This window comes from Cherax quadricarinatus, chromosome 68, assembly GCF_038502225.1.
Source record: "Cherax quadricarinatus isolate ZL_2023a chromosome 68, ASM3850222v1, whole genome shotgun sequence".
In the NCBI taxonomy this organism is placed as follows: Eukaryota; Metazoa; Arthropoda; class Malacostraca; order Decapoda; family Parastacidae; genus Cherax; species Cherax quadricarinatus.
The window spans coordinates 23,979,882-23,995,342 of NC_091359.1; the positions used below are offsets into that span (position 1 = coordinate 23,979,882).

A 15,461-nucleotide genomic window follows, 5' to 3' on the forward strand; every position below is an offset into this window, starting at 1 on the left:
TCATCACTAGTTGCAGGCATTTTTCTAATTAAATCCTGATGCAACTTCCTAGCCTTTTCACTTATGATCACTTGAGAGATGCTATCTCCTGCTATCTGTTTTTCGTTTATCCACACCAATAAGAGTCTCTCAACATCTTCTATCACTTGCGATCTCTGTTTCAAAAACAGAGTTGAACCTCTGGCAAGAACAGCTTCCTTGATTGTCGTTTTCTTGGACACAATATGTACTAGCGATGGTTGATTGAGGTTTACTATACAACCTGGCCAGCTCGGAGACACGTACTCCATTTTCATACTTAGCAATGATCTCTTTCTTCATCTCTATAGTAATTCTCACCCTTATTCCTGTAGGGTTGGCACTAGAAGCTTTCTTATTTTGCAGATGAAATCACCAAAAACGCTGTAATAATACGAAATGTTCCGATTGTATGCTTGGATGTTACCGCGGAGGCTGGCTGGTAAACAATGCCACTGGCAGAACATGTGAGGCTGGCTCAGGCCGCACATTAGACGCGTCTCGGACGAATAGCGTTGAGCGAGTTTTTTAGCGGTATGCGAGGCAAAATTTTAGCGATTAAATGTATCGGTATGCAGATTTAACGTTATGTGATGCCAACGGTATGCGAGGGTCCGCTGTACTCAAAGATGTTGAGAAGTTATTATTGGTGTGGATAAACGAGAAACAATTAGCAGGAGATACTCTTATGATGTTGATTATTTGTGAAAAGGCTAGGCAGTTGCATGACGATCTGGTAAAGAAATTGCCTGCAATGAGTACTGATAATTGTGAATTTAAGGCCAGCAAAGGTTGGTTTGAGAGATTTAAGAAGTGTAGTGGCATATACAGTGTGATAAGGCATGGTGAGGCTGCCAGTTTGGACAAAATTGCAGCTACAAAATTCGTAAGTGAATTCAAGGAGTACATAGAGGCTGAAGGACTGAAACCTGAACAAGTGTTCAATTGTGACAAAACAGGCCTCTTTTGAAAGAAAATGCCAAAGAGGACCTACATTAATCAGGAGGAAAAGGGACTGCCAGGACACAAGCCTATGAAAGACAGGCTGACACTCCTGTTCTGTGCTAATGCTAGTGGCTAGACAGATACTGCAAGGAACTTGCAATCCCATTCATTGACAACTGGAACAACTTTTATGGCAAACATGATATGTATGCAAGGGATGGGGTACATCTCTCTGGGGCAGGGGTGGTAGCACTTGCAGACTCGATTGAGAAGGCCATTGGTGAAATGCCTCTGATTTTAAACTGATGGAAGATAGAGGTATGGGTGTGTGTGGGAAACAAGCAGGTTGCAACACTAGGGTTGGAAACAGTAAATGTATAAAAGGCATTCAGCATGAAGTTATAAATAAAGACAATAGATCAAGTCAGCAAACAAAGGGGGACAGCAGAGGGCAGCAAGGGACTAGCTCCCTTAAGGTTTACTATACTAATAGCAGGAGTGTAAGAAATAAGATAGATGAGCTAAGATTAATTGCAAGTGCAGGAAACATAGATATTATTGCTATAACAGAGACCTGGCTCAATCTGAAAGATAGAGAGATGCCCTCTGAATGTCACATACAAGGCTATAAATTATTCCACAGTGACAGGGTCAACAGGAAAGGTGGTGGAGTAGCGATGTATGTCAAAGACAATTTAAATTGTTGTGTTAGACAAGATATTAAATTAGAAGCATCAGCCACTGAATCTGTTTGGTTACAGCTTCTCGAGGGCCGAGAAAAACTAATTTTGGGTGTGATTTACAGGGCCCCAAATCTTGATAGGGAGTGCAGTAAACTTCTATTGGACGAAATTCGTAAGGCATCTACATACGAAAATGTTGTGCTAATGGGAGATTTCAACTATAGACAGATTGACTGGAGCAATTTGACAGGAAATTTAGAGTCAGGTGACTTTCTTGATACGATCCAGGATTGTTTTTTAAAACAGTTTGTGACAGAGCCAACTAGGGGAAATAACCTCCTTGACTTGGTTCTTGTCAATAGGGTAACACTAATTAATAATCTTGAGGTTAATGATGAGCTTTGGGGAAAGTGATCACAAATCACTCAGTTTTAATATATCATGGAATTCCCCTAATAATGGCAATCAAGTCTCCGTCCCTGACTTTCGCTTGGCTGATTTCATAGGACTGAAAAATTACTTAGGTGGGCTGAACTGGAATGACCTGACTAAGGGTCAGGTAGGTGGTGATGGTTGCCGATATGATGCTTTCCAGGGCATAGTTCTAGCTGCTCAGTCAAATTATGTTCCAAATAGGAAAATCAGATCAAACAAAAATGATCATAAATGGATGAACAATAGATTACAATATCTGATTGGTCAAAAGAGAGGCATATATAGGCAAATCAAAAGAGGAGAGGGGCAATTAAGAAATCGATATATTTAGTTAAAGAGAGAAATAAAAAAGGGAATTAGAAAAGCAAAAAAGAGATTATGAGGTTAAAGTTGCAAGAGAATCGAAGACTAACCCAAAAGAATTCTTACAGGTATACAGAAGTAAGATCAGGGACAAGATAGGCCCACTCAAAAGTTCCTCGGGTCAGCTCACTGACAGTGATAAGGAAATGTGTAGAATTTTTAACACATACTTCCTCTCAGTTTTTACACAGGAGGATACCAGCGATATTCCAGTAATGATAAATTATGTAGAACAGGACGATAATAAACTGTGCACGATTAGGGTCACAAGTGACATGGTCCTTAGGCAAATAGATAAATTAAAACCTAACAAATCCCCAGGCCCTGATGAACTGTATGCAAGGGTTCTAAAGGAATGTAAAGAGGAGCTTAGCACACCTTTGGCTAATCTTTTCAACATATCACTACAAACTGGCATGGTGCCAGATAAGTGGAAAATGGCAAATGTGATACCTATTTTCAAAAAAGGTGACAGGTCCTTAGCTTCAAACTATAGACCAATAAGCCTAACCTCCATAGTGGGAAAATTTATGGAATCAATAATTGCCGAGGCAGTTCGTAGCCACCTTGAAAAGCATAAATTAATCAACGAATCTCAGCATGGTTTTACAAAGGGGCGTTCCTGCCTTACGAATTTATTAACTTTTTTCACTAAGGTATTTGAGGAGGTAGATCATGGTAATGAATATGATATTGTGTATATGGACTTCAGTAAGGCTTTTGACAGGGTCCCACATCAGAGACTATTGAGGAAAATTAAAGCACATGGAATAGGAGGAGAAATTTTTTCCTGGATAGAGGCATGGTTGACAAATAGGCAGCAGAGAGTTTGCATAAATGGGGAGAAATCAGAGTGGGGAAGTGTCACGAGCGGTGTTCCACAGGGGTCAGTGTTGGGCCCCCTGCTGTTCACAATCTACATTAACGACATAGATGAGGGCATAAAGAGCGACATCGGCAAGTTTGCCGATGACACCAAAATAGGCCATCTAATTCATTCTGACGAGGACATTCGAGCACTCCAGGAAGATTTGAATAGACTGATGCATTGGTCGGAGAAGTGGCAGATGCAGTTTAATATAGACAAATGCAAAGTTCTGAATGTTGGACAGGACAATAACCATGCCACATATAAACTAAATAATGTAGATCTTAATATTACGGATTGCGAAAAAGATTTAGGAGTTCTGGTTAGCAGTAATCTGAAACCAAGACAACAGTGCATAAGTGTTCGCAATAAAGCTAATAGAATCCTTGGCTTCATATCAAGAAGATTAAATAATAGGAGTCCTCAGGTTGTTCTTCAACTCTATACATCCTTGGTTAGGCCTCATTTAGATTATGCTGCACAGTTTTGGTCACCGTATTACAGAATGGATATAAATTCTCTGGAAAATGTACAAAGGAGGATGACAAAGTTGATCCCATGTATCAGAAACCTTCCCTATGAGGATAGACTAAGGGCCCTGAATCTGCACTCTCTAGAAAGACGTAGAATTAGGGGGGATATGATTGAAGTGTATAAATGGAAGACAGGAATAAATAAAGGGGATGTAAATAGTGTGCTGAAAATATCTAGCCTAGACAGGACTCGCAGCAATGGTTTTAAGTTGGAAAAATTCAGATTCGGGAAGGATATAGGAAAGTACTGGTTTGGTAATAGAGTTGTGGATGAGTGGAACAAACTCCCGAGTACAGTTATAGAGGCCAGAACGTTGTGTAGCTTTAAAAATAGGTTGGATAAATACATGAGTGGATGTGGGTGGGTGTGAGTTGGACCTGATAGCTTGTGCTACCAGGTCGGTTGCCGTGTTCCTCCCTTAAGTCAATGTGACCTGACCTGACTAGGTTGGGTGCATTGGCTTAAGTCGGTAGGAGACTTGGACCTGCCTCGCATGGGCCAGTAGGCCTTCTGCAGTGTTCCTTCGTTCTTATGTTCTTATGTTCAAAGTGAAGCCATTACTAGTGTACCATTCTGAAAATCCCAGAGTGTTCAGGAAAAACAATGTTATGAAGAGTAAATTGTGTGTGTTTTGGAAATCTAATAATAAGGTATGGGTTACGAGATAAATTTTCGTCGAGTGGTTCAATGAAGTGTTTGGCCCTAGTGTGAAGAATTACCTCCTGGAAAAGAAATTGGATCTCAAGTACCTCCTAGTAATGGACAATGCACCTGCTCATCCTCCAAACTTGGATGACCTAATTCTGCAGGAGTTTGGGTTCATCACAGTAAAGTTCTTGCCCCCGAATACCCCTCCTCTCCTCCAGCCCATGGACCAGCAGGTCATTTCAAACTTTAAAAAACTCTACACCAAAGCAATGTTTGAAAGGTGCTTTAATGTGACCTCAGACACTCACTTGACCCTAAGATATTTTTGGAAAGAACACTTCAGTATCCTCCATTGCATAAGCCTTATAGGTAAGGCTTGGGAGGGAGTGACTACCAGGACTTTGAACTCTGCTTTGGTTAGTTCGTCATTGCCCTCCTCCACCAACTCTTACACATCCTCCCCACTAACCTCCAACCCAAAGGACTTCCCCAATGCCACAATGGATTCCTCAACTGGCATAGGATTCCCAGGGTTAGCCTCAAACCCTTCAAAATCCCTTTTGTCTACACATACTGCCCACAGTTTCTTCCAAGCAGAGTTCAAGGTCCTCTTAGTCACTTCCTCCCAAGCCTTACCTATAATGTTTACGCAATTGAGGATGCTAAAGTGATCTCTCCAAAACTCTCTTAGAGTCAATTGAGTTTCTGAGGTCAGTACAAAGCACCTTTCAAACATAGCTTTTGTGTAGTGTTTTTTGAAGTTTCAAATGACCTGCTGGTCCATGGGCTGCAGGAGAGGAGTGGTATTAGGAGGCAAAATCTTGACCTTAATGAAGCTCATTTCCGCAGAAAGTCGCTCTGCCACGTCTGAAGGATGACCAGGAGCATTGTCTAATACGAGGAGGCATTTAAGGTCCAATTTATTTTCCAGGAGGTAATTTTTCACAGTGGGGGCAAATGCATGGTGTAACCAGTCATAGAAAAAGTCCCTAGTGACCCATGCCTTACTGTTTGCCCTCCACAGCACACACATATTAGCCTTGAGGACATTGTTTTTTCCTGAACACTCTGGGAGTTTCAGAGTGATACACCAATAAAAGCTTCACTTTGCAATCACCACTAGCACTAGCATTAGCACACATCAACAGAATAAGCCTGTCTTTCATAGGCTTATGTCCTGGGAGTGCCTTTTCCTCCTGAGTAATATAGGTCCTGCTTGGCATTTTCTTCCAAAACAGGCCTGTTTCGTCACATTTAAACACATGTTCAGGTTTCAGTCCTTCACTGTCTATGTACTCCTTGAATTCCTGCACATATTTTTCAGCTGCTTTGTGGTCCGAACTGGCAGCCTCACCATGCCTTATCACACTATGTATGTCACTACGATTTTTAAATCTCTCAAACCAACCTTTGCTGGCCTTAAATTCACTCACATCACCACTAGTTGCAGCCGTTTTTCTAATTAAATCCTCATGCAACTTCCTAGCCTTTTCACATATGATCGCTTGAGAGATGCTATCTCCTGCTATCTGTTTTTCGTTTATCCACACCAATAACAGTCTCTCAACATCTTCTTTCACTTGCGATCTCTGTTTCAAAAACAAAGTTGCACCTTTGGCAAGAACAGCCTCCTTGATTGCCATTTTCTTGGCCACAATAGTAGCGATGGTTGATTGGGGTTTTGTGTACAACCTGGCCAGCTCGGAGACGCGCACTCCACTTTCATACTTAGCAATGATCTCTTTCTTCATATCCATAGTAATTCTCACCCTTTTTCCTGTAGGGCTGGCACTAGAAGCTTTCTTGGGGCCCATGGTGACTTATTTTGCAAGTGCAATCACTAAAGAGGCTGCGATAATACGAAATGTTCCGACTGTATGCTTGGAAGTGACCGCGGTGGCTGGCTTGTAAACACTGGCACCCATGGAACAAGTGAGGTGGGCTCAGGCCGCACGTGGACGCATCTCAAACGAATCGCGTTGAGCGAGTTTTTTAGCGCTAGCCGAGGCAAAATTTTTGCGTTAAAATGTATCGCTAGGTGGATTTAATGTTATGCGATGCATTCGTTAGGCGAGGGCCCACTGTACTCACTTATGTACTCCCACATCATAACTTGAATAATTATCTTGAACCTTTTATCAACTGTTGACAGGAATATGAATCATTGTTTTCACAAAAAGCATTTTTGAATATATGAATAGTATATCTTTTGTCTTATACAAATTATATTCACTTATAATTAATCTACTGTACAACTATGATACAATCCTTTGTGTTAAGTAGTCTGTAAGCCAATAATGTTAAGTCGGCCCTTAATGCCTAGGCATAATAGAGGTTCTCTTTGCATTGTAACCCACTATTGTTAATACAAAATCTCAGTGTACTATTTGCAAAGACATAAAATAAATAATGTCTAGTTCTAAAGTAATATGTAAGCATCATAATTAGTCTGCCTAAAATGCACAGAATGCCTGGAACTTTGTTATGTGCCTAATGATATTTTATTACATGGTAAGCTATATTTCATATAATGCAGAAAAGAAATAAATTTGTATTGTATTGCACTGAATTGTGAGTTGAGTGGAAATTCTGTGCTCTCCCACTCTCTCCTTATTTAAGCTCTGGTGAAAACATTTTGCAGGTAATTCTTTTCACTGAACTTGCAATGGTTCTCAGTGCCAGATCTAGATATTTTCCACCTGGGAAATATAAGTGATCACACTGGCATACACTAGACATGACCTTATTGCACACAAAGGTGCAATAAGGAGGAGTAACTGAGTAACTGGGACCTTATCACTAGCAGCTCTTGTTCTACTAGAGTTGATCATGTAGTAGTACATGAAGATTTAAGAGTACATCAATCTTCCCACATCATTACCAGTAATGCTGCACATTACTAGTAAAAAATATTATTATTTCACTCTTCCTTGCCAGCTCCTCCACAGACTTGTTTTAAGGAAACATCATCAGGTACACACATTATATTCTTTAAGTTTGTTTCAACACATCATATGAGTAAGCTCTTGTGCAACCCCTATTATATAGTGCTACATTTTTGTAAATGCAATTGATAAAGTCCATCCATAATTAAACAGCACATGAGAAGCCCTTCACAGTATGTGCTATTAAATTTTGAACGCACTTTTTCAACTGCATTTGCAAAAAAAAAAAAAAAAAAAAAAAAAAAAAAAAAAAAAAAAAAAAAAAACTTTAATAAGAGAGCTCGCTGTAGATCAGAGAGCATTAACCCTTAAAAAGTCCAAACGTATATATATGTTTTTTCAACATTTGAAAGTATGTAAAAAAAAATGTACATCATCTTTTTTTTTTTTTACATTTGAAAATGTGTAAAAAAACTTTTATCTACATTTTTTTGTTACATTTGAAAATATGTAAAAAAAAACATAGATCTACTTTTGGAGCGCTACGAATTTGAATGTCAATCTATTTGGACCGTTTAAGGGTTAACTTGCAGTAGAAGTATTGATATTGAAAAACTTACAAAATGTATACTTCATGGAAATGATGCAAAATATATGTGGCAACTGGTGAAATGTGAGGTGAGAGGAGCAATAGGTACAGTATTACACAGGAGCAGTGATATGGCTACTTATTACTGGCCATAACTAAGGTGCTCTCAGTTGTTGTTATACCTGAGATAATCCATTGTAAGACAATATTATACCATTATACTAATCTGGCACCTAATCTCTCATTCACTAGATGTAAAGAAAAAAAATTGAAGAAATCCATTAAGTGTTAAATGTGAGGAATGAGATACTTGAGCAACATTTGGGAATCTTTATTGTGGAAATATTTCACTAGCCAGTGGCTTCATAAGTCCAATACAGAGAAGAACGATGGAAGATGAGGAGGAGTTCAGAGTAATCAGTCTCTCAGCCTTAAGTCAGTGTAGACTGAACACACTGACTCCAGGCTGAGGAACTAATTACCTCAAACTACTCCTCGTCTTCAACCATTCATCTCTGTATTGGACTGATGAAACCACTGGCTAGTGAAACCCTTCCACAATAAAGATTCCCAATGTTGCATAAGTATCTCATTCTTCAAGTTGTGGGTTGTCTAAACCATTTACAAGATATGAGAGTCAAGTGTACGGACCTATGAGCATGGACTATGGTACCACCACCAGTGGTGTTGCCTCCAGCTACCAGCACCAGGTCAGTGAAGGCGGCACAGGTCAGAAGGCCATGGAGATCCTCACGCAGGGTGCTCACCACTGTCGAGGGCTCCTGCACCTTGGGCTTGGGCGGGCAGAAAGGCACCTGCAAATTGAGTGTAATGCATTATAAACCAGAGAAATCAATATATAAAAAGTAATTTACATAGTAAATAAGGAGACAAACTTCCTACTTTTATGTTTCCTAAGTTCCAATTTAACTTTTATTTATTTCAAATTACTGTACAAGATAAACAATAATTAGAAAACTCATAGGATGCATAGCAATTTTGGGCAAACTTAGACTAGTACTAATTTTTAGGCAAACTTAGATTAGACTTAGACTAGCACTTAATGAGTCTACTACAGGGTATTAACCCTTTCAGGATCAAGAGGCCCTCTCCTAAACTTGTTCGCAGGGTCAAAAATTTTTCGGAAAAAAAAAAGAAATTTTATGGAAAACTTACGCAATTATGCTCTTGCAAAGTTAGCGGTCTTGCCAATGTTTACGCATCGGTGATTCCGCCCATTACATTAGACCTTAGTGCAATTACAACTGAGAGTCTTGTGCTATTTTTAATTTGTATTTTTATATTATTAGTTTATACCTAGTTGTACTTTAGCTCATTCCAGCACAACACATAGACAACACCAACTTCATTATGTGTATTAGTGACTATACTCTACATGACCAAAATGCTATAGCTATATACTTGTCCAAACTTCCCACCACTACAGATATCAGTACTAAAACTCAACACACAACTCAGGATATATATAACCATAATTTAAACCTAGAAGATGATTGATCACGTTGACCCTGATCTAAACCTACATAATCTGACACACAATCAAAACCTATTGGAAAGTAACTGCCTTTACTACACAGCATCACAAGCCAGCACTATCCTAAACAATAATAAAAGTCTATCAGTACTTAACTACAACATCAGGTCCTTAAGCAAACACTATGATGACCTCCTGGCACTCCTTGAATCACTAAAGACACCCTTCTCCTGCATTATTCTTACCGAGACCTGGCTAAAACAGGACACAATAGATATCTACCCTCTACCAGGATACACAGCAATCCACAACTGCAGGCCATACCAAGTTGGGGGTGGTATAGCAATCTATTACTCTAACCAATTATCTTGTATCAGCACCAATTGCTTTAGTGATGAATATGGAGAATACATTTTTGCTAATTTTACTGTAAAAAACCTTAAGACGCCTATAACAATCGGTGCCATTTACCGGATACCCCACACTAACATCCCAAACTTCAGTGAGAAATTAAAGGCACTAATAACAAACAGACAAATGAATAAGCACCACCTTCTCTTAGCTGGAGACTTCAACATCAACCTTGGCCAACTAGATGATCAGCCTGTAACTGATTTCATCAACAATATGAACAACACACTTCTCACACCAACAATAACTAAACCAACCAGGCTCACTGAAACAAGTGCAACCATAATAGACCACATATGGACCAATATACTAGCCCCCCTTAAATCAGGGATAATCACAGATAGCACTACAGACCACTACCCTACCTTCCTCTTGACAAACATTAGTAAACCACCACTTGAATACAACAAAGTCTCATTTAGACTCCATGATGAGGCCTCAATAAGGAAGTTCACAGCTGACCTAGAGACTATTGACTGGCCTACAGAATTCTCCAAGGCCAATGGTATTGACAATTGGACAGACATTTTTCTTAACAAACTACTTAGACTATACAACAAACATTGTCCTATAAAAACGAAACAGATCACAAACAAACGGCTTGGTTGCCCATGGCTAACCAGCACCATTCTGAAATCCATTGATAAGAAACACCAATATGAAAAGCAATATAGACAGGGCTTAATACACAAAGATATTCTTAAACACTATTCATCAGTCCTCACCAAAGTAATAAAGAAAGCCAAACAACTATACTACTCCAGTAGATTCACTGACACAAGAAGAGATACAAAAAGACCTGGAAAACACTCTCTCAGATTCTAGGGACCCACAAACTGAAAAAAAACAAGAATATTGTCCTAACTAAACCTAATGAAACACCACTGCAACCCACCGACACAGATAACAAGATAAACGACTTCTTCTCAACCATAGGTTCTAATCTCGCCAATAAAATCCCACGTACCAATGCCCATGCCGGGGACTACCTAGATGGAAATTTCCCAAATTCCTTCTATCTTGCTCCAACTGAGCCCACGAAAGTCACCGAGATTATAAAGTCCCTTAAAAATAACTCAGGGAATCTGTCTCATGTCCCACCATTATTGTACAAGAGAGTGGCCCATGTCCTCTCGCATGCTATCTCATTGCTTTTTAACAAGTCACTAGAAGCTAGCACCTTCCCGAAACTACTCAAGACGGCAAGGGTTACACCAATACATAAAGGTGGTGACCCTACAGATTTAAACAACTATAGGCCAATATCAAACTTACCAATGCTATCCAAAATCTTTGAGAAACTCGTGCACAGGAGACTATATTCATTTATAACGTCACAAAACATACTCAACCCCTGCCAATTTGGATTCAGGAAAAATAAAAGCACTAACGATGCAATTATAAAAATGCTAGATCTGCTTTACACAGCATTGGAAAATAAGGAATATCCACTAGGAATTTTTATTGACCTAAGAAAAGCTTTTGACACAGTAGACCACGGCATCCTACTCCACAAACTTGACCATTATGGTACAAGAGGCCATGCGCTTGCATATTTCAAATCTTACCTTACTAATAGGTATCAGTATGTCACCATTAAAGACACAGCATCAACAACACAGCCACTTGATACTGGAGTTCCGCAGGGAAGTGTCCTTGGTCCCCTGCTCTTCCTCATATACATCAATGATCTTCCAAACGTATCTGGACACCTGAACCCCATTCTCTTTGCTGACGACACGACTTATGTCATCTCTCACCCTAATCTTGCAACCCTCAACACCATTGTTAATGAGGAGCTGATCAAAATATCGACTTGGATGACAGCCAATAAACTTACGCTTAACGTTGACAAATCCTACTACATTATGTTTGGTAGCAGAGCAGGAGATGCGCAAATTAACATTACGATCGACAACACTCTAATTACCAGGCATAATGAGGGCAAATTCCTAGGCCTATACCTCGACAACAACCTGAACTTCAGCACCCATATCCAACACATAACCAAAAAAGTATCCAAAACGGTTGGGATCCTCTCCAAGATATGATACTACGTGCCGCAAACTGCCCTTCTCACACTATACCATTCACTTATATATCCATACCTCACCTATGCTATCTGTGCTTGGGGTTCAACTGCAGCAACACACCTAAAGCCAATAATAACCCAACAAAAAGCCGCAGTAAGAATAATCACTAAATCCCATCCCTGGCAACACACCCCCCCACTCTTCATAGATCTAAACTTACTCCCTGTTCAGTACATCCACAGTTACTACTGTGCAATCTACATCTACAGGACCTTAAATTCCAATATTAACCTTGACCTAAAACGCTTTCTTGATAGTTGTGACAGAACCCACAGGCACAACACCAGACACAAACATCTCTATGACATTCCCTGTATCCGACTAAACCTTTACAAAAATTCAATGTATGTCAAAGGCCCTAAAATCTGGAACACCCTACCTGAAAATTCCAAAACTGCAGACACATTCATCACCTTCAAAACTACCATCAGAAAACATCTTATCTCCCTGATACACCCTGTCAACTAATAATACGAATACCACCTGGTGGTTCACACTTACACTCATTCACCCATTTGACTATAAACAGAAATATCAATCTCAATCTCAAAATAATGAATCTTAACTAGTCAAAAGTTGGCCTGTGATACTCCAATACTGAAACTATGTATAGTGCCAAAACAAAAGCATTCACATTGCTAAACTCACAACTAGTATTTACTCACTTAGCCATAATACCAACTTATCTCATAATTCTGTAACATTTTAAACCTAAGATTTAATATAAGTCTGCCCGAAATGCCTAGCCATGCTAGGCATTCTAGTGGTACACTCTGTAATTATTATTTTACTACATGTAAACCACACAATAACCAAATTCTGTAAACTCAGCATTGTAATACTTATAGAGAATAAAGTTTGAATTGAATTGAATTGAATTTGAAGAATGTTTCCTTACACCTACTGTCCCTGTTCACCTAGCAGTAAGTAGGTACAGTGGAACCTCAATATTCATACATCCCTATATTCGCACAACTTGATATTCGCCCAATTATTTGAAAAAAAAAAAAAAAAAAAAAAAAAAAGACTCAGTATTAGGACGTTGCCCTGATATTCAACCTAAAGAAAACGGTCCACCCGGATAAAGTCCAACAAAAGCAAAGCATCAAGTGCTCAGTCTCTCATCAGCATTCATTCATTAAGCATCATTTGTACAAGCTCCACAAATTTTTTGCTATTTCATTATTCTGTGGTGGTTTTTAAATATTTTCATTGAAAATAAGTAATCATGGCCCTAAAAAGAGTAATGATCCAAACAAGTCTGAAAGGAAAGCAGCGAGAACAATTATAATGAAAATAAAGGATTCACCACGAAGTGGGAAAGTGGAACATGTGTGTCAGACATGGCCACTCAATATGGTATGGCAAAATCCACCATATCATCCATATTGAAAAATAAAAAGGTAATAAAATGGGCTGATGTGGTGAAAGGATAATTGAAGAAATGTAAAAACTTTTGTAAATGAGGATTAACGAAAAACAATTGGCTGGTGACAATGTTTCTGCAACAATAATGTGTGGAAAAGCAAAGCAGTGATATAGTGATCTTAGGCAAGACACCCTGAGAAACAGTGCTGAAAGTGATGAATTTAAAGCAAGTAGGGGCTGGTTTGATAGGTTTAAAAAGAACAGTGCTATTCACAGTGTAGTAAGGCATGGGGAGGCTGCCAGTGATAACAGATGAGGCTGAAAATTTTGATAAGGAATTTGAAACCTATGTAGACATTGAGGGATTTATTCCTCAACAAGTTTTTAATTGTGATGAAACCAGCCTCCTCTTTTGGAAAAGAATGCCTAAGAGAACCTACAATGCACAAGAAGAAAAATCACTACCAGGGCATAAGCCCATGAAAGATAGGCTAACACGGGACTGCAAAATTAAACTGTTGCTAGTCTATAGTCTACCACAATGAAAATCCAAGGGTGTTTATGAAAAACAATGTGATAAAAAGTAAACTATGTACTGTGGAGGGCATTCTAGATATGACAATAACAAGCCATAAGCTTAATGATATAGTTAGTAGGATAAATTAAGCTAGGGACACTTCTAAGTCAAGGAAGACTGTGTTCTTTGACTTCAAGATATGAGCAACCCAGCATCATTTGCTAGTGCTAGATGCTAGGCCAGCAAATATTTCCCACCCAGAGCATGGAAAACTAAGTTGGGCAGTGAGTTACCAAAGCAAGGTCATGCTACATTGAAAAGTGGAAAACTGTGGAAACAGTAGTAATGGAAGTACCCGTTAGCATTAATTCTAGTCTGTGGTCTTGTTTAACTACAGGCAACAATAGTGGTAGTGCTTCAACTACTGTAAGACAACAAGAGAATTGAGGCAAGTACGCTGCATTGAAACACAAATTTCATGAAGGATTCCAGGGTGCAGCTGCTGGAATCCTAAGATCATCAATCTATAGGATAAGTAACACCTTTTTTACTGATATTCACCCAAAGTTCATAGAGTGATCTTTGGACTTATACAAAGTCCCCACAATAGTCAAGGAAGGCAGCAGCATCATCATAATGTTTCTCTCCTAAGGGGAGGTTTTTAGCAAATTGTTCTAGCCATGATATTATAACTTTTCTTCATGCATCATGTTTCCTAAGTTCAATAAAGGAAAAAATCTATTAGTCAGACAGTAACTGGGAGCAAACACACCAGTAATGTAGGTCACTGGATGCACTTGAGTTTGGTCATAAGTGGATGACTGAGAGTGAACTCACCTGTAATGCAGGCCAATGGATGCACCTGAGAATGGTCATGAATGGATGACAGAGTGAACACACCTGTAATGTAGGTCGCTGGACGCGCTTGAGGTTGGTCATCCAGAAGCGCTGTTGTCTCCGGGATATGAGGGCGGCTCTGATCACATTGTCAAATACCTCATTTACTCCAAAGTAAGTAAGCACCGATGTCTCATAATATTCGACACCAATTTCCCTAGCAACTGCGCGACCCTCACATGGCATAACCAAGTCACACTCACGTACAGCTCTGGAGAATTAAAAAAATTGAACAAGAACATCAAAATTTGTATATTCAAGATAAAGAAATAGAAATGAGTACCTCACCAAAAAATACCACACACACATAGTAAAAAAAATTATTCATATCAAAATCAAAAACTATTTCTTTAAGGTTACATGTGTGGTTTACATTTCATAATTTGATTAGTACAAAGAAAGCCACTATCATGCTGAGGCATTTCGGCAGACTTAACCTAATACTTAGAGACTACTTAAGTCTAGACAGCTGAAGAGTGGTTAATTACAAATGCTCAATATTTTACTCTATTATTAATATCATTAGTATAATTTATGATACAAAAATACATTTTTAAGTTTCTAATAATGGCTTAATAGTTAAGGGATAATAAAATATTTGGGAGAGCTGCTTTAAATTTGGTTAGAGTTTAGCATAGTGTGGGTATGGTTGTTATTGAGAGATGAGGTGATTTTTGAGTATGGTCTTAATTTGATTGGTGGGCAAGGGACC

At 39.0% G+C, this 15,461-nt stretch overlaps 1 protein-coding gene across 1 annotated transcript in view; it reads right to left on the reverse strand.

The window, feature by feature from the left end:
- LOC128697882 (rho-related BTB domain-containing protein 1) overlaps nucleotides 1–14,960 on the reverse strand; it is a gene marked incomplete at its 5' end in the record, with an annotated part of 58,535 nt that extends 43,575 nt beyond the window's left edge. The window contains 2 exon segments of the mRNA XM_053789877.2: nucleotides 8,620–8,783; nucleotides 14,753–14,960. Coding sequence (XP_053645852.2) covers nucleotides 8,620–8,783; nucleotides 14,753–14,960 — 372 coding nt within the window.
- Nucleotides 14,961–15,461: the final 501 nt, after the last annotated feature.